This window comes from Lepidochelys olivacea, assembly GCF_965140295.1.
Source record: "Lepidochelys olivacea isolate rLepOli2 genome assembly, chromosome: 24".
NCBI classification, from domain to species: Eukaryota; Metazoa; Chordata; order Testudines; family Cheloniidae; genus Lepidochelys; species Lepidochelys olivacea.
In genome coordinates this window covers 17459137-17478433 of record NC_140434.1, presented here as the reverse complement: position 1 = coordinate 17478433, position 19297 = coordinate 17459137, and the positions used below count along the sequence as shown (strand labels likewise).

The 19297-nt window shown below is 53.7% G+C and overlaps 1 protein-coding gene across 1 annotated transcript; it reads left to right on the top strand.

The window, feature by feature from the left end:
• Nucleotides 1–14329: 14329 nt before the first annotated feature.
• On the top strand, nucleotides 14330–17791 carry LOC311512532 (hyaluronan synthase 1-like; the record flags this gene model as incomplete). Its single annotated transcript, XM_084613786.1, has 4 exons — nucleotides 14330–15031; nucleotides 15901–16126; nucleotides 16651–16783; nucleotides 17116–17791. 4 exons carry the CDS (start codon nucleotides 14330–14332, stop codon nucleotides 17789–17791), a joined length of 1737 nt encoding a protein of 578 aa, XP_084469912.1.
• Between the last annotated feature and the right edge of the window lie 1506 nt (nucleotides 17792–19297).

Genomic DNA, 19297 nt, shown 5'->3' with positions numbered 1-19297 from the left:
AAGCGCCAACATAGCCCCCCAGTCCGAGCCGCGTGACCCCAGGTCAGATGACACAGGCCAGCCCAGGTGTAGGCGTATTCTGAATGAGACCAGAGGCTTGCTGTCATCTTGCCATTAGTGGCTGGAGCATAACACGTGCTCAGGAGGAGGGCAGGGGTAAAAAGAACGCTGGGCTTCAGTTAAACTGGTGCAGACCTCAGTGTGAACATCCGTGTCTTGGTTTGAAAGTAGCTTCTTTCAGTTGAGTTTAAACCAATTCCCAGCTGATTTTAACTAACCAGAATAAGCCACTTCTACATCAGCATAATACTGTTCACACAAGGGTGTGTCCTCCTTTATTTAGATTAGTTTGAACAGATTTCATTAAACTAGTGTAAATTTGTGTGTATTTGTATATTATAAATCCAGAAGAAACCATTGTAAGCATCCAGTCTGACCTCCTGGATAACACAGACCATGGGATTTCCCTGAATTAATTCCTGTTTGAACCAGGGCAGATCTTTTAACAAAACATCCCATCTTGATTTAAAAATTGCCAGTGATGGGAAGTCCACCATGACCCTTCATAATTTGTTCCAATTGTTAATTACTCACTGTTAAAAATGTGCCCCTTATTTCCAGTCTGAATTTGTCTCGTAGCTTCAGTTACCAGCCATTGGATCTTGTTAGACCTTTGTCTGCTAGATTGAAGAGCCCATTATCTAGTTTTTGTAGACAAGTTCTTCCTTTTGCCCAACTTTTCCCTGTTCTAACTCATTAAGAAAAGAGTAGGGTTCTCTCTCCTTCCTCATATTCTTTTTACCCATTCCACTGGGAGAAGGGAAGGGAAAATTAAAATATAAGAAAAAATGAACAGCCAAATATGGGAACTAGAAAACCAAACTGTTACGAGTTTCCGAACACGAAAAAAATCAGAAATTTTCATTGAATATCTAAAATAAATTTTTTATTTTGACATTTCCTGCCGACAAAAGGAAAACATGCATCTGAATTGACGTTTTCCCATGAAAAAGAGGGGCAGGGCAGGAGGGGAGGTGTACGGCAAGGGAGAGAACTTACGAATGTCCGTACCGGGTGTGGCAGTCTGTACCTCTGAGTAGCACCCTGGGATCCCCATATTCACCTGGGTAATGAACTGACACTGGCCAGGCTTCTGACCTGCGCAGGACAGCACAGCTCTGGGGTGCAGGGCTGGGGGGAATTGGCTGGAGCCTCCCTCTTGTTGGTTCATGAGTGGCTGGGAGATCATTCATGTAACTCAGTTGGATGTTTCTGGGGATGGCGGTGTAAGTGCAGCATCTGCCAGAGGTCTGTAGCTTGGCACAGCATCCCAGGGTCAGCGTGCTGCTGGGACAGGGGGCTCAGCAGTCCCACAGTTCAGGTGGCACCCCGAGAACCCCTTCACATTGAGTCAAACCAATGGTCCATCTAGCCCAGTGTCCTGTGTCTGACAGTGGCCAATGCCAGGTGCAGAACAGGGAAGTTATCCAGTGATCCATCCCCTGTCATCCACTCCTAGCTTCTGGCAGTCGTAGGTTTAGGGACACCCAGAGCATGGGGTTGAGTCCCTCACCACCCTGCTAATAGCCATGGATGGACCTATCCTCTATGACCTTTTATAACTTACCTAAGTAGTTATGCTCTGCAGCCGGGAGGTGATTCACCGATTGCCTCGACCAGAGGAGACAGAGCTCAGCTGTGTAAAGAACAGAGAGCGCGGGGCTGGAGGGGAGACCCCACTCCCTGGGAAAGGCCTGGAAGAAGGACCAGTCGCTGGGGTTGGCTGTGGCTAGAAAGCAGAGCTTCAGGAACAGGTGCAGCTCCTGAGGCAGGGCCTTAGAGCGGAGAGGACTAGGGCCCGAGCTAGGGTCTGTGAAGACCAGGGAAGGAGGTAGAAGCCCAGGAGGGGCAGAAGGTTGGTTTAGGTGGTACTTGGTTTGGGAAATGCTGGGGGGTCAATACCCTGACAAGGGGAAGGGGCTGAACTCTTAAGTCAAGCCCCAGGAGGGGTGAAAGAAGCTTTTTATTCAGAACTGAGCCCAGGCAGGGCAAAGGACCTTGTATTTCTTTACAGCTGGACCCCGGAAGGCGGCTTGGGCTGTTGTGTGACTTGGCCACAGAAGACCCAGCAAGGCAGCCCGGAGAAGGGACCAGCTGGGACTGACCATCGCAGCCGAGGAAATGGCAAAGTCCCCTGCAACACCGTGGCTGGGCAGGAGGGAGCAGCCTAGAGGTAACATCCACAGGAACGTGCAGAATGGAGTCACATCCACTGGGATGCAAACAACGAGAGCAGCTTCCCATGAAACCCCAGAACCAGGATCCCCACAGAGCCCGAGTAGAGATGTTTAATGCATGAAAGGGACTCAGAGGGCTGGTGTCTCCCCTGCAACATCCTCACTGAGCTCTTCACCCCAAGGTGGGCTGGATTGCATTTCCCCATGCAGGTGCCAAGCATTGAGAGGGGTCCAGGGGAAACAGCTTGGGGGATCCTGGGACGCAGCAGGGGGAAGTGGCCCGGGGGCTCCCTGGGCTCAGTGTGGGGAAGAATCTTCTTCCTAAAAGATCTACTCCTGTTCAAACAGGAATTAATTCAGCCAGTTCTATGCCCCATGCTATACAAGAGGTCAGACTAGAGCCACAGTTTCAGGGGAAGTGCACAGAACAGGGCAATTTTGGAGAGAGCCATCCCTGACATCCACTCCCAGCTTCAGGCTGTCAAAGGTTTAGGGTCACCCTGTGCATAAGCTTGCATCCCTGACTATCTTCTTGGCTAATAGCCATTAATGGTCTTATCCTCCATGGACTTGTCTAGTTCTTATTTGAACCCAGTTATACCTTTGCCCATCACAGCATCCCATGGCAATGAGTTCCACAGGTTAACTCTGTGTTGCATGGGGAAAGTACTGTCTGTTCTTTGTCTATTAATTTCATTGAGTGACACCTTGGCAGATGTGGGTGGTGGGGGCAGAACTCACATGGGGATGGGGGCGACACACAGAATGAATTAATTTAAATGTGGGGCTGGGAGGGTGAATTGATGCAGAGGATGGGAGGCGAGGGAATGGGTAGATATAGTATTTGGGGAGCAGCATTATCTGAGGAGATGGGGGCCAGCAGCTGTGGGGCTGGAGGGACACAGCATTCATGGGAATGGTGGGGCTCGCGGTGGAGCTGGAATCTCTGCACCGTCTGGCAGCATTTTATACCAATAGTTGCACTTGGAGCTCAGCTGGGTCCCTCTAGCGAAAGCTCTTGCAATGAGGGTCAAAAAAGTTAGCAGAGTTGGCAACACACATCTGTGGGCATCAAACAATCATATGACAGACCAAAAAGCACCAGCTTGGCCCTACAGAGGGTGGGCTGGACTGGATGCAAAGTGGGGAGAATGTGGGGGGCTGGGTGCAGGCAGGATGGGCTTTGGTGCTAAGGGATCTTTCTACGTACAAGGGCTTAATTGCTCTTTCTGTTGAGCCTGACAGAGCTTGCTTGGTGCACCCACTGGACATAGGATTCCAGCAGTGATCGCGTCAGTGCCAAATACAGAGGTGAGCTCGTGATTCCCCTCTTTATGCATCTGTGACGTAGTCTAGACTAGTGAGTAACTAGGTCAGCCCTGCACTCGAGCCTGGTGTGCCCTTTACACGGCTTTGCTGCTGTAGCCTCCTGGCCGGCCAGCCCACAGCCTCCAGCGTGCAAGCCACGCCCAGCTGTGTTCACTTGCAAACTGTCAGTCACGCCTGGGCTTTTACCAGCCTGAATTACCCCGCAGGGTGACCCAAGCACACTCCCAGTCCCAGAGTTTCCCCAGAAATGTACATCCTGTACTGCCCAGCTCTCTCCTGGCTAATACAAGCTCCTATAAAGTCCCTCTGTTTATTAATAGAAAACATGTGCACAAACCTTGTTATCTCAAATGGGAGTTTCCCAAACACTTCAGTTCAAACATGCCGGATTAGTTACAAAAATAAAACAAGTTTATTAACTGCCAAGAGAGAGATTTTAAATGAATACAGATAATGAGGCACTACAAGAAAAATAAAGATGAAGATGTAGAGCTGGTGCCTAACTTCACAAATGATGTTCAATTCCAAAGAAAGTTTTTTCTCATCGCATGTTCTCAGCAGTCTTACTGGCCAAACTCCTTAGGCCAGGACCCCTCCAGCTGTGTAGTGGCTGTGTCCCTTCCCCTTCTCACGCAGTGAATGGATGACCAGAGCGAGTGAAAGAGGAGGGTGTGCCTGGGGGTGTTTGTCACCCTTTGATAGGGTCAGTCCCTCCCTTGGACAACACATCCGGCTGAGATTAAGGAGAGAGAGGCTCTACAGGAGAGGATATTTCCTGCATTTTTTCCTCACCTGCTTGTTTCTTTGTCTACCCTTCCTGTTTGATGACTTTGTTGACAGCTTACCTGTGAAGCACACCTCCTTTGGTTTGCAGCAGACCTGTTTGCCAACTGCTGTGTGGGCAGGGCTGTGTTTGGACCATGTGTTAACAGCACCATCCAGTGGAATCTTACACCTTTGCATGCAATGTTGCCACACACATTTTACCAGGATAATAATGGCTAGCTGGTTATGAGATCTCAAATGATACCTCAGAGGCACACTTTGTGGTCAGATTATTATGATAGTGAAGGCAGGCTACATTCTGTCACAGCATCCCAGGATCGCATTCGCTCTCTTGGCCACAGCGTCAAAGTGGGAGCTCGTGTTCCACTGATTATCCACCATGACTCCCAAACCTTTGTTCCCAGCTGTAAACATTGGCATTGAGCCCTATTCAAACACATATTGTCTGCTTGTGCCCAGCTTGTCGTGTGATCCAGATTGCTCTGTATCAGTGGCCCATCCTCTTCATTTACCACTCCCCCAGTCTGTGTGTCATCTGCAAACTTTACAGTGAGGATTTGATGCTTTCTTCATTGATTAAAAAAATGTTAAATAGCATAGATCCAAGAACAGATCCCGGTGGGGAACCTCGCTAGAAACACACCTGCTCAAAGTTGATTCCCCATTTACTATTACATTTTGAGAGCTGTCAGCCACTTTTTAATCCAAATAACGTGTGCCATGTTAATTTTCTATCATGCTAATGTTTTTTAATCAAAATGCCATGCGGTACCAAGTCAAATGCTTTACAGACGTCTAGGTATGCTTACACGTCAAAAGATTAGTTTTTTATGAGTAAATGTTGGTAAGTATCTATTTCACTGCACACACACACAACCCAGTGAAAAAATATTCCCATCCATGGTCATTGAAATGCACAGACAGGCAAAGCAAGAGAAATGCACTGTGAGAACCTATTCGGGTTTGATTTATGGCTATTTACTTTGTATATTTCAACAGGGGTTGTTGATAGTGACCATTCCTGTTTTAACGGGTTATTAAGCTTTAACTTTTTGAATCTCAGCAGCTATTGTTATGAAATAATTATTATCTGAGTCCACCCCCCCTAATCTCCTGAAAACGTTAAAATTTTGATTAATAAAAATTGGGGAAAATGCTTACAAATAAACATGAATCTTATCCAGGAAAATTATAAAAAAATAAAAATCAAATTCTGCCGATCCCAGTGTTATGACATCCGCACTGTTACGTTTGTCAACCAAACTAGTCATCTCTCTCCATTTCTCCTGGTGAAGCGGTTCCACTTTGTATAAATCATTGACTAGACTTCGGAGCATTGTGGAGGTGACACTCTGCCAGCTCACAAGACGCGGAGCCCAGCTAGCTCGCCGGGATGAGCAGTGTAGGGACTGCCCTTTTGGGTGATAAACAGCCTATTAGACAGGAAGAGAACCTGTTAATCAGTTTAGGCTGTAGGTGGGGTTTTACAGTCTTCTGCGTATGGGTCTGATCCTTAGACTTGCCTCTGTTGGAATCTTTATTTTTAAGCTGTGTCTGATAAACGTCTATTTGGTTTTCCTCTAGACACAACTAAGCGCTGGGAGCTGAGGAGAGGGTTGAACTGAGGGGAAGCTAGTGCACTGGGGACGCAGGTTGCCTGGAGGCAGCGCATCCATGCCCAGAAGTCAAGGGACCTATCCCCTGGGGCCAGAGCTTCGCTCTGGGGGTAACTAGCTCCACAGATTTAGCCCCGGGTTCTCTGCTCTGCCCCACGGACCCACTCCAGGAGCCTAAGCACTGGGGTGTGTGGTAGTGATTCATCCTGTGCCCTCTGGATAATGCAACCCAGGAGAGGGCCCCTGGCTGTGAATCCCATGGAGAGGGAGGAGCCTAACTCCTTTAGGCCACACCCCTCTTCTCCGCATTTCCACCACTCAGCAGGTTGGCTTCTGTGGGTCCCACTCTCAGGCCCCCTCTCCCCGTGTGCTGCATGGAGAGCCTGGGGGTGGCAAGGCTTTGCAAGGCTGAGTCTAGCCCAGAGTGTGGATTTTCCCCAGCGGAGCAGTGAGTCAGTGGCCGAGCTGGGAGTAGATTTGAAGAATGCTGACCATCTTTCCCCTCCCCCCCGCTATAACCACTAGACCATAATCCCCTCTCTATGGAACCCAGGAGACCTGACTCCCAGCTACCCCCTGTCTCCTGGATTAACCCACCAGACCCCACTCCCCTCCCAGATCTGGGATAGAACTCAGGAGTCTTGGCTCCCATCCCCTCTGCTCTGACCATTAGACCCCCTCACCCCTTGCTATAGAACCCAGCAATCCTGATTCCCAGCTACCCCCTACTCTAACCGCTTCATCCCACTTCCCTCCCAGGGCTGAAAACAGGACCCAGGAGTCCTGAGTCCAATTCCCTACCCACAAGGCCACTCCCTTCCCAACGCCAAAGGAGAAACCCAGGAGTCCTGGCAGCCTGCTCAAAGCCAGGACTTTCACCCAGACTCCCACTCGGACTTTCTATTGACTCGGTCACGTGGTCTCTGTACCACACCCACATCATCCAGTGTAGCAAGTGAACACCTGGAATTATATTTAAGTGGAGTTGTAGCTATAAATACGTGGGTGCATTCTTTGGTTAGCTTGACTGGCACTCAATGGGGCTTATCATGCCAACTTCTGGAGCTGCCCCTACTAAAACAAATAGTTCTTTAGAGCCGACAACAACTTCTGTGCTCCGGGAAGCTTTGTCTAAGTAATCAAAAGGTGATTTGTCTAAGTAAGGCGGTCAGCTGACCCCGATGGTCGCTGCATCGTTCTCGGTGAGAGCTGGTTGGGAAATGGAGAGGGGTTCCGCAGAAAATGTGTGGTTTGCCTCAAATCCTTCAGCCTAAATCTACCTAACACTGAAATATTTTCAGATTTCAGCCAAAAATCTTCAGTATTCAATTTTCCTGGGGGTGGGGTGGGGAGAAATCGAGAAAAGAAGACACTTTCCATGAGAATTTTTGTGTTTATTATTATTTTTATTATTTATTACCTGTATTATGGTAGCACCCAGGTCCTCCAGTCGTGGCCCTGGATCCCACTGTGCACATTATTATGGCTATTTATTAGGTGTATTACGGTAGCACCCAGGAGTTTCGGTCACAGACCAGGACCCGCATTGTGCTGCCCAAACACAGAAAAAAATACGGTCCCTGCCCCAAGATCTGTGACAACCTGAGCGTAAGACAAGCGGTGACGGACAGAGACAGACGGAGGAGCCCAAGGAAACGATAAGACAATATGGGACAGCGTTAGCGCTGGGTGAAATGTCTTGGCCAGAAAGTTCTTTGTTGAAAAATGCAGATTCGGTTTGACAGAAACGCTTAACGAACGCACGTCAATTTCAGCGAATTGTTTCGGTCACACCCAAAACCCCCTTTACAAATGCCAGAAAGGTCGAAACGTTTCCTTTAGGTCTTTTTCTGAGCCACCCGCAAACTAAGCAATCGATGATCCGCACCACGCTCGTCAGTGTGAGAGCCGGGGAGTTTGAGCACGCCTGCTCCCTCACCACTGTCAGGCTCTTTGTAGGCACGATGGCAAAGGAGAGTGTGAAGATAGGAGTGAAGGGGGATAATTTGCATGTGTGTACAAAGGCCAGTTTCTCTGGACACACTATAAATAAACAACAGAAGTCAGTTTCCTGCCAGGCAGTCTCATGTTACATGTATGTTACCTAACCACGTCTGTACCATTTGTGTATGGATTCCAGTAATTCCTAGTGTCAGGACGATTATTTCTGGCTGGATGCTGACATCTCAAGCATTGCCTCTATTGGCATAATACGCAAAGCGGATAATCTGCATCACTGAACCGTTTCTATTTTGCTGTTGCTGGCAAACCGGTTTGAAGCTCTCCCTCCATTGACAGTGATCTGTAACATTACAAAAAACCGAGGAGTCCTTGTGGCACCTTAGAGACTAACAAATGTATTTGGGCATAAGCTTTCATGGGCTAGAACCCATTTCATCAGATGTATGAAGTAAAAAATACAGGAGCAGATATAAATACATGAAAGGATGGGGCTGCTTTACCAAGTGTTAGGTCAGTCTAACGAGCTAAATCAATTAACAGCAAGATACCAAAGGAGGAGAAATAACTTTTGAAGTGGTAAGAGAGTGGCTCTTTACAGACAAAAAGAAAAGGAGGACTTGTGGCACCTTAGAGACTAACAAATTTATTTCAGCATTTATTTGGAAATTGTTGAAATCTTCCTGAAAACACCATCCTGCCCTCTATGGATGTAGAAGCCCTCTACACCAACATCGCGCACAAAGATGGACTACAAGCCGTCAGGAACAGTATCCCCGATAATGTCACGGCAAACCTGGTGGCTGAACTTTGTGACTTTGTCCTCACCCAGAACTATTTCACATTTGGGGACAATGTATACCTTCAGATCAGCGGCACTGCTATGGGTCCCCGCATGGCCCCACAGTATGCCAACACTTTTATGGCTGACTTAGAACAACGCTTCCTCAGCTCTCGTCCCCTAACGCCCCTACTCTACTTGCGCTACACTGATGACATCTTCATCATCTGGACCCATGGAAAAGAAGCCCTTGAGGAATTCCACCATGATTTCAACAATTTCCATCCCACCATCAACCTCAGCCTGGTCCAGTCCACACAAGAGATCCACTTCCTGGACACTACGGTGCTAATAAACGATGGTCACATAAACACCACCCTATACCGGAAACCTACTGACCGCTATTCCCACCTACATGCCTCCAGCTTTCATCCAGACCACACCACACGATCCATCGTCTACAGCCAAGCTCTGCGATACAACCGCATTTGCTCCAACCCCTCAGACAGAGACAAACACCTACAAGATCTCTATCAAGCATTCTTACAACTACAATACCCACCTGCGGAAGTGAAGAAACAGATTGATAGAGTCAGAAGAGTACCCAGAAGTCACCTACTACAGGACAGGCCCAACAAAGAAAATAACAGAACGCCACTAGCCGTCACCTTCAGCCCCCAACTAAAACCTCTCCAACGCATCATCAAGGATCTACAACCTATCCTGAAGGACGACCCATCACTCTCACAGATCTTGGGAGACAGGCCAGTCCTTGCCTACAGACAGCCCCCCAGCCTGAAGCAAATACTCACCAACAACCACATACCACACAACAGAACCACTAACCCAGGAACCTATCCTTGCAACAAAGTCCGTTGCCAACTGTGTCCACATATCTATTCAGGGGACACCATCATAGGGCCTAATCACATCAGCCACACGATCAGAGGCTCGTTCACCTGCACATCCACCAATGTGATATATGCCATCATGTGCCAACAATGCCCCTCTGCCATGTACATTGGCCAAACTGGACAGTCTCTACATAAAAGAATAAATGGACACAAATCAGACGTCAAGAATTATAACATTCAAAAACCAGTTGGCGAACACTTCAATCTCTCTGGTCACTCGATTACAGACCTAAAAGTGACAATTCTTCAACAAAAAAACTTCAAAAACAGACTCCAACAAGAGACTGCTGAATTCCTAACGTTCCTCAGACGGTCTTGTCAACTGCTGGAAATGGCCCATCTTGATTATCACTACAAAAGGTTTTCTCCCTCCCCCACGCTCTCCTGCTGGTATTAGCTCATCTTAAGTGATCACTCTGGTTACAGTGTGTATGGTAACACCCACTGTTTCATGTTCTGTGTGTATACAAATCTCCCCACTGTATTTACCACTGACTGCATCCGATGAAGTGAGCTGTAGCTCACGAAAGCTCATGCTCAAATAAATTGGTTAGTCTCTAAGGTGCCACAAGTCCTCCTGTTCTTTTTGCAAATACAGACTAACACGGCTGCTCCTCTGAAACCTTTACAGACAGTTGACAAGAAGGTGTAAGTAACAGTAGGGAGACGTTAGTATGCGGGAAATTAAGTTTAGGTTTTGATAAATAATAAATTGGTTAGTCTCGAAGGTGCCACAAGGACTCCGAGGTTTCTTTGCTGAAACAGACTAACACGGCTACCACTGAAACCTGTAACATTACAGACATTCAGCAGGTCTCGTGTTCCGAGCGTTAACGGCTAACTCAGCACTGCCAGCCGAAGGCCACGATTTAAATTTGGGGGGGCCGCATGTTTGACATGCCTGTGTTGAAGTATAATTAAATCAACATTGATTTTTAAACATTTCCTCCAGTACACAGGCTTTTGATACTGGCTCACATGACCGTCTCATAAGCAAACTAGCGAAATACAGCCCAGAGGAACCTATTATAAGGTGGATGTACAACTGGTTGGAATACCGTCCTCAGAGAGTAGTTATCAATTGTTCACTGTCAGGCTGGAAGGGCCTGTCGAGTGGGGTGCCAGAGGGATCTGTTCTGGATCTAGGTCTATTCAATATCTTCACCAAGGAATAATGATTACAGCATTCCGTCCCTAAAAGGGTAACGGGTGCCAGATGCCAGCAGGGTTGTGTACAAAGGGGAGTGGGGTTCAGTGGTTAAAGCAGGGAGGATGGGAGCCAGGGCTCCCCAGCAAAGCCCAGCACTTGCTTTCAGGCTCAATGAAGACAGCAATTAAGTCTCTTTGCTGTAGCAGAGACAGCTGCAAACAATGGAGGCCTCTGACCAGGGCAGTAGGGCGTGTGGCAGGTCAGAGCTGAACCCTGTGGACTGTGGGGTGCGAACACAGGGGCTAGGAGATCGGTAGCCACCTTTGCCTCCTCCCTGAAACTGGCAGTACCCACTGGGGCTGGTGGAGCAAGGGTGGTGCCAGAACCTGAAAAGAATGTCGTAGTTTGCGGTGTGTTTTCCAGCAGGCCCGTCCTCGGCATACGCAGAATATGCAGCTGTGTAGGGCACCTGGAAATTTGGGGCTTAGTGCCCACCCTCCCAGCTCTTCCTATCCCTGCTCTGACCCTTCCTGCAGGCTCCCACCGCTGGCAGCTGCAGCCTGGCGAGTCTTCCTCCGGCGGGGATCTCGTAACTTACAAGTGAAAAAGCCTCCAGCCTGCCAGCCCTATTAGCACAACACTGACGCTGCCAAAGAGCCGTTCAAGGGGGAGTGAAGCCATTTCACGGGCATTTGCCAACCCCCAGGAATATACGGTTAGTATCTGAATTTACTGGCAAAACCAGCTGGGCATCACTGTCATATTTACTCTGAAGATGTCAGTCTACAGGACCTGAGTTTAAAATTAGCTTTAAAAACATATCGAAGAGATGCACTAGCCCAGGGGTGGCCAGCCTGTGGTTCCGGAGCCACACGCGGCTCGTCAGACGTTAACACGCGGCTCCTTGTCTAGGCACCGACTCCGGGGCTGGAGCGACAGGCGCCAACTTTCCAATGTGCCGGGGGGGCTCCCTGCTCAACCCCTGGCTCTGCCACAGGCCCCGCCCCCACTTCACCCCTTCCCGCCCCCTCCCTGAGCCTGCCGTGCCCTCGCCCCTCCCCCTTCCCCCCCCAGAGCTTCCTGCATGCCCCAAAACAGGTGATCGGGAGGTGCAGGGAGGGAGCGGGAGGCGCTGGGGGCAGGAGCGGGGGAGCTAATGGGGGGCTGCTGGCGTATTACTCTGGCTCTTTGGCAATATACATTGGTAAATTCTGGCTCCTTCTCAGGCCCAGGTTGCCCGCCCCCCCCACACTAACCTGTCTAGCACGGCCCCTTTCCTCTCTATATAGTCCAAAGACAGAATCGGATTCACATACACCTTGGGAATAACCGTGAATGATTTACTGAAATGTCATTAATTGCACGACCCTCATGCCTGGGCACTTCCTCTTTAAATACAATTCAGACTGACCCTTTCTCAGCCCACCAGCTTGTGTGTTACTGAATTTGTCGCATACTGTCTGCAGGTTTGTGCCACAGAGCGAAGAGGTGATACTCAGCTCAGTCACAAGGGTAGAGGTGCGACTCTTTCCACATGAGAGATGTTTAGCCAGATCATCAGGTGGTATAAATCATACAGTGACTCCAAAGGAACTACGGCCGATTGACCCCAGCTAGAATCTGGCCCCGATGGCCGATTCACACCAAATGGGGGTCTGGTGAAACTATTAAGGAAACTAAGGATGCCGATGGGTTGATTTCATTATGACAGCTCCGCTGCCACTCCCAGACCTGTTTGCTAAATTCCTCCTCATTGACTTCTGCAAATATTTATTGGTGACACATTTTCTTATCCACCCCATACCAGTGTCAAACTGGGTCTCATAAGCATCACACTGCACCTGGCTGGGGGAATTTAATTATAGAGTAACTGAGCAGAGAAGAGTGTTTCGGCCTTCATTGCATTCCAGGCCAGGTTTGCTCCCTAAGGTTGTCGAGATGGGTAGGGGGCTTCCAGACAGAATCCAGGAGTTAGGATCTCCAGGAGTTGAGAGAGAGAAGCAGATGGCATAGATACTGGTTTGCTATGAATGTGCTAATGTACAAGAGGCATAGGACAGGAACCCTGAGAGAATAAGAGACCAAACAACATACACGGCCCTTGTGTATTTCAAGAGCACAGGGAAACAACTGAAAATAAATGACCAGCATGCGGGGGAACAAACAGGGCTGGAGCGGGGAAAAGAATCATAGAATCATAGAATAGAATTATAAAATCATAGAATATCAGGGTTGGAAGAGACCTCAGGAGGTATCTAGTCCAATCCCCTGCTCAAAGCAGGACCAACCCCAACTAAATCATCCCAGCCAGGGCTTTGTCAAGCTGGGCCTTAAAAACCTCTAAGGATGGAGATTCCACCCCCCACCCAAGGGAACCCATTCCAGGGCTTCACCACCCTTCTAGTGAAATAGTGTTTTCTAATCTCCAACCTAGACCTCCCCCACTGCAATTTGAGACCACTAATCCTTGTTCTGTCATCTGCTACCACTGAGAACAGTCTAGAGCCATCCTCTTTTGACCACTACCCCCCCCCGCCCCGTTCAGGTAGTTGAAGGCTGATATCAAATCCCCCCTCACTCTTCTCTTCTGCAGACTAAGCAATCCCAGTTCCCTCAGCCTCTCCTCGTAAGTCATGTGCTCCAGCCCCCTGATCATTTTCGTTGACCTCCGCTGGACTCTCTCCAATGTGTCCACATCCCTTCTGTAGTGAGGGGACCAAAACTGGACACAATACTCCAGGTGTGGTCTCACAATTGCCAAATAGAGGGGAATGATCACTTCCCTTGATCTGCTGGCAACACTCCTACAAATACAGCTCAATGTGCCATTGGCCTTCATGGCAGCCAGGGCACACTGCTGACTCATAGCCAGCTTCTCTTCCAGTGTAATGCCCAAGGCCTTCTCCGCAGAACTGTTGCTTAGCCAGTTGGTCCCCAGCAAAGAAACAAAGAAAGAAACAAAGAAAGACAGATGGGGAGGGGCTAAGCTGGGTGGAGGAAAAAGACATGAACCTAAAGTTGGGGAGGAACCACCAAACCTGACGTAGACACAGGGTGTGCGTCATCCCCAGACCACTGATCAAAAACTCCCCCAGACAGAGTAAGGGAACCAAAACAAACGGCAGCTGCAGCACCAGCAGGGAGAGAGAGCCCGGCACCAGGTAAGGGCAGTGGGGTCTAGTGGTTAGAGGGGGCAGGCTGGGAGCCAGGACTCCTGGGTTCTATCCCCAGCTCTTGGAGAGGAATGGGGCCTGGTGGGTCACAGCAGTGGGGGCCAGGAGCCAGGACTCCTTGGTTCCCTGCCTGGTGCTGACAGGAGGAGTGTCGTGCTCTGTGTGGGTCGTTTATTTATTCAAACGGACCTTTTCGGGTGCCAGTTGCCGTCATCCCGACAACGCCCTATTCCCAGCCCAGTTTAATTATTTTTGTGGCCCTGCCCCAGAGCTCCTGCCAGTTTGGGCAGCCCCAGGCGGTGAATCCCCACTATTGCTGAGACCTGTGGGGTCCAGTCCACACCCACCCAACTGCATCTCACCCCATGCCCGTCCCTTGCAGAGATGGACCCCAGAAAAGCGCCTAAATGCCTCATCTCTGCCGGGCGCCGCATCCTCACCATCGCCTTTGCCCTGCTCATCTTGGGGGTCCTGACATGGGCTTACGTCGCTGGGATCCAGCTGGTGGCCGACCAGTATCGGATCATGGCCTTCGGCCTCTATGGAGTCTTCCTCGCCGCCCACCTGGTCATCCAGAGCTTCTTCGCCTCTCTGGAGCACCGGCGGATGAGGAGGGAGTCGTTGGCCTGTAGCTACACCAAGACGGTGGCGTTGACCATCTCGGCCTACCAAGAAGACCCCTCCTATCTCTGGCAGTGCCTGGAGTCGGTGCGGGCCACCCTGTACCCCCCAGAGAAGCTGCAGATCCTCATGGTGATCGACGGCAACAGCCCCGACGACCGCTACATGATGGACATGTTCCAGGAGGTCTTCGCCGGCGAGGACGTGGGCACCTACGTCTGGGAGAACAACTACCACCGGCTGCCCCCGCGGGAGGGCGAGGAGGGGGGCGGCGGCTCCCAGGGGGCAGGAGGGGAGGAGCCTGGGCCCTACACCGAGGTGGAGATGGTGGACCCGGGCCAGCTGGCGGTGGAGGAGTTGATCCGCTCCAGGCGATGCGTCTGCATCATGCAGCGATGGGGCGGGAAGCGGGAGGTGATGTACACGGCCTTCAGAGCGCTGGGCAACTCGGTGGACTATATCCAGGTAGGAGCAACCAGCTGGCTACCCTCCCCCCACCCCAGCCCCCAGCACAGCACAGCGCCCCCTACTGCCGTTCTGGGCATGAGGGCCTGCCCTGCCTGCCAGGGGAGAGGCCTGTCCCCACCCCGTGCAGCACAGCGCCCCCTAGGGCCGCCCTGGGGCATCGGGACAGTCCTGACTGCCAGGGGAGAGCCCCCCACCCTGCCCCCTGCAGCACAGCGCCCCCTAGCGCCGCCCTGGGGCATCGGGACAGTCCTGACTGCCAGGGGAGAGCCCCCCACCCTGCCCCCTGCAGCACAGCGCCCCCTAGCGCCGCCCTGAGGCATCGGGCCAGTCCTGACTGCCAGGGGAGAGTCCCCACCCTGCCCCCTACAGCACAGCGCCCCCTAGTGCCGCCCTGGGGCATCGGGCCAGTCCTGACTGCCAGGGGAGAGCCCCCCACCCCGCCCCCTGCAGCACAGCGCCCCCTAGCGCCACCCTGGGGCATCGGGACAGTCCTGACCTTCAGGGGAGAGCCCCCAGCCTGCCCCCTGCAGCACAGCGCTCCCTAGGGCCGCCCTGGGGCATTGGGACAGTCCTGACGGCCAGGGGAGAGACCCCCACCCTGCCCCCTACAGCACAGCGCCCCCTAGCACCACCCTGGGGCATCGGGACAGTCCTGACTGTCAGGGGAGAGCCCCCAGCCTGCCCCCTACAGCACAGCGCCCCCTAGCGCCACCCTGGGGCATCGGGACAGTCCTGACTGTCAGGGGAGAACCCCCAGCCTGCCCCCTGCAGCACAGCGCCCCCTAGTGATGCACTGGGCATAGGGCTCAGCACAGCTCCCCCTGGGGGGTCTCCGCAAGTAACACCCCCTCCTCGGCCGCCCCCAGGTGTGCGACTCAGACACCAAGCTGGACCCCAGCGCCACGGTGGAGATGGTGAAGGTGCTGGAGGCCAACAAGCGCTACGGAGCCGTGGGGGGTGACGTGCGGATCCTGAACGTCTCCGACTCCTTCATCAGCTTCATGAGCAGCCTGCGCTACTGGATGGCCTTCAACGTGGAGCGCGCCTGCCAGTCCTACTTCGACTGCGTCTCCTGCATCAGCGGGCCCCTGGGTGAGCCTGCCAGGACGCCTGGGTTCTCCCACGCTCTGGGAAGGAAGGGGGGGACTAGTGGATAGAGCGGAGGGGCTGAGCAGGGGGGCTGGGTATCAGGATTCCTGGGTTCTCTCCCCGGCTCTGGGAGGGGAGTGGGGTCTAGTGGCTAGAGCAGGGGGGTTGGGAGCCAGGACTCCTGGGGTCTCCCCGTCTCTGGGAGGGGAGTGGGGTCTAGTGGCTAGAGCAGGGGGGCTGGGTGTCAGGACTCCTGGGGTCTCCCCGTCTCTGGGAGGGGAGTGGGGTCTAGTGGCTAGAGCAGGGGGGCTGGGTGTCAGGGCTCCTGGGGTCTCCCCGTCTCTGGGAGGGGAGTGGGGTCTAGTGGCTAGAGCAGGGGGGCTGGGTGTCAGGGCTCCTGGGGTCTCCCCGTCTCTGGGGTCCAGTGGCTAGAGCAGGGGGCTCTATCCCGGCTCGAGGAGGGGCCGGGAAGGGACCGCTGGGAATTCCGGCTTTGCTGACCCTGCGCTGCCTGCTGCCCCCTGCAGGCCTGTACCGGAACGACCTCTTGCAGCAGTTCCTGGAGTCCTGGTACAACCAGAAATTCCTGGGCACCCACTGCACCTTCGGCGACGACCGGCACCTCACCAACCGCATGCTGAGCATGGGCTACGCCACCAAGTGAGTGCACGGCCCAGCTGGGCCCGGCCCTCCTGGGGGCTGGGGGCCCGGACTCCTGGGTTCTCTCACGGGCTCTGGGAGCAGAGTGGGGGGTAGCGGTTAGAGCGGGGGGAATGGGAGCCAGGACTCCTGGGTTCTCTCCCTGGCTCTGGGAGGGGAGTGGGGGCTAGCGGTTAGAGCAGGGGGGTTGGGAGCCAGGACGCCTGGGTTCTATTTCCGGCTCTGGGAGGGGAGTGGGGGCTAGCGGTTAGAGCAGGGGGGCTGGGAGTCAGGCCTCCTGGGTTCCAGCCTCAGCTCTGCATTAGCTAAGCCCCCCGCCCGCCCCCCTGCAGGTACACGGCCCGCTCCCGCTGCTACTCAGAGACCCCCGCCCAGTTCCTGCGCTGGCTGGCCCAGCAGACCCGCTGGACCAAGTCCTACTTCCGCGAGTGGCTCTACAACGCCCTCTGGTGGCACCGGCATCACCTGTGGATGACCTACGAGGCCGTGGTGGCCGGCGTCTTCCCCTTCTTCGTGACGGCCACCGTCCTGCGCCTCTTCTACGGCGGCAGCCTGTGGGACGTGCTGTGGGTCCTGCTGTGCGTCCAGCTGGTGGCCTGCATCAAGACGCTCTACGCCTGCTGGCTGCGGGGCAGCCCCCGCATGCTCTTCATGAGCCTCTACGCCCTGCTCTACATGGGCGGCCTCCTGCCGGCCAAGTACTTCGCCATCGTCACCATGAACAAGAGCAGCTGGGGCACCTCCGGGAGGAAGAAGATGGTGGGCAACTTGATGCCCCTGCTGCCCGTCTCCATCTGGGGGTTCCTGCTGCTGGCGGGGCTGGGCTACACCATCTACCAAGAGGCCCTGGCCAAATGGACCCGCCTGGTCAAGCAGGCCGAGCTGAGATACCTGGTCATCGGGGTGGGCGTCTACCTGGGCTACTGGGCCGGCATGGTGCTGCTGTACTGGGTGTGGATCCGGCGGTGCTGCCGGAAGCGGGCTGATCACTACGCAGTCCAGGTGTGAGGCCCGGACACCAGGGTTCCTTGTTATTCTCTTCCTACCTCACCCCCCGGCCTGGCTGTGGGGAAGCTGGAAGGCCGGATTAGACTGGGAAGTGATGGCTAATGGGGAGAGAAGGGAGCAAGGGTGCCAGGACTCCTGGGTTCCATCCCCTGCTCTGGGAGGGGAGTGGGGACTAGTGGTTAGAACGGGGAGGGGGAAGGGAGCCAAGGCTCCTGGGTTCTTTCCCTGGCTCTCTGTGGGGAGTGGGGGCTAGTGGTTACAGCAGCGGGGTTAGGAGCCTGGACTCCTGGATTCTAGCCCTGACTCTCGCAGGGGAATGGGGTCTAGCACAGGGAGTCTCAAACTGGGGATCATGGGGGTCACAAGGTTATTATGTGGGGGTCACGAGCTGCCACACTACGGCATCGCGGCCAGCATCCCGTGCTCATCTAAACGGGGCTGATCCTGCTCCCCATGCTCCCTGCTCCTCCTGGTCTGCACGACAGACTTAGGTCAACGTGAGGCAGCTCAGGGGGACCTAACTGTGTCCGCGTCCACACCCCTGCCGTGCGCCCGCCGACGGACGTGCCCTACCCCAGTGACATCGCAACTGGGGGTCGCGCGGGTGACCTTGCGTCCGTGTAGACCCGGCGTCACTTACACCGTGGCTGTCAGCTCACCCGTCCCAGGCTCTGGCCACACTGCAGTGACGCCGGGGGTCAGACTCCGCTCTGGCGGTGCCCCCCACCCCCCGCCCTCAGACACTAGGGGGCCAGCATCACCCCCCTGTTTCGGTCACATCGCCCCTGTGAGTCCGGCCCGCAAGGCCTCGTGCCGGGTGACGTCTCCCTGCGCTGGGCCCTCTGCGCAGGTCCCCATGTGGCGCCGGTGAACGTGGGGCTGGGCCAGGGCCCGCTGTCCCGGCTCTGGGCCCACGGCTCCCCCTGCAGTTCTGGTCTGCGCTGCCCTGGCTCCCGGCTCCCCTTCCTGTGCCCCAGCCCAGCTCATCCTGCTGCTCTCCCCTTAACTCTGCCCTCCCCTGCCTCAGCCAGCCCCAGCTCACATGGAGGATGGGCCCTGCGCTCCTGACTCCCTCACTGGCCAGCCTCCCTGTCAATCAGGTCGACCTGCAGCGATGCCCGCTCCCCATTGGCCCTGGGGACTGTCCTCCTCTTTGACCCGTCCCCTTTCTTTTGCTACTGGGAGAGGGCTGACCAAAAACCCAGCACCACGTTTCAGTGAGGGGCCAGCAGCCCCCGGACACCCTCAGGCCTGGTCTACACTTAAAGTTCAGGCTGTTATAGCTACAGAGGCCAGGGGCGGGGAGGGATCCACACCCTGAGCACCGCACTGAGGCCGACCCAACCCCTGGAGTAGACGCAGGTCGATGGGTGAATCCTTCCCTCGCTCGGGGAGGGGAATTCCCACAGGGATGGAAAAACCCCGTCCATTGGGACAGGCGGCGTCTTCACTACGGGGCTCTGCCGGCCCAGCTACAGCGCTGGGACACGACAGCAGCCGTAGTGT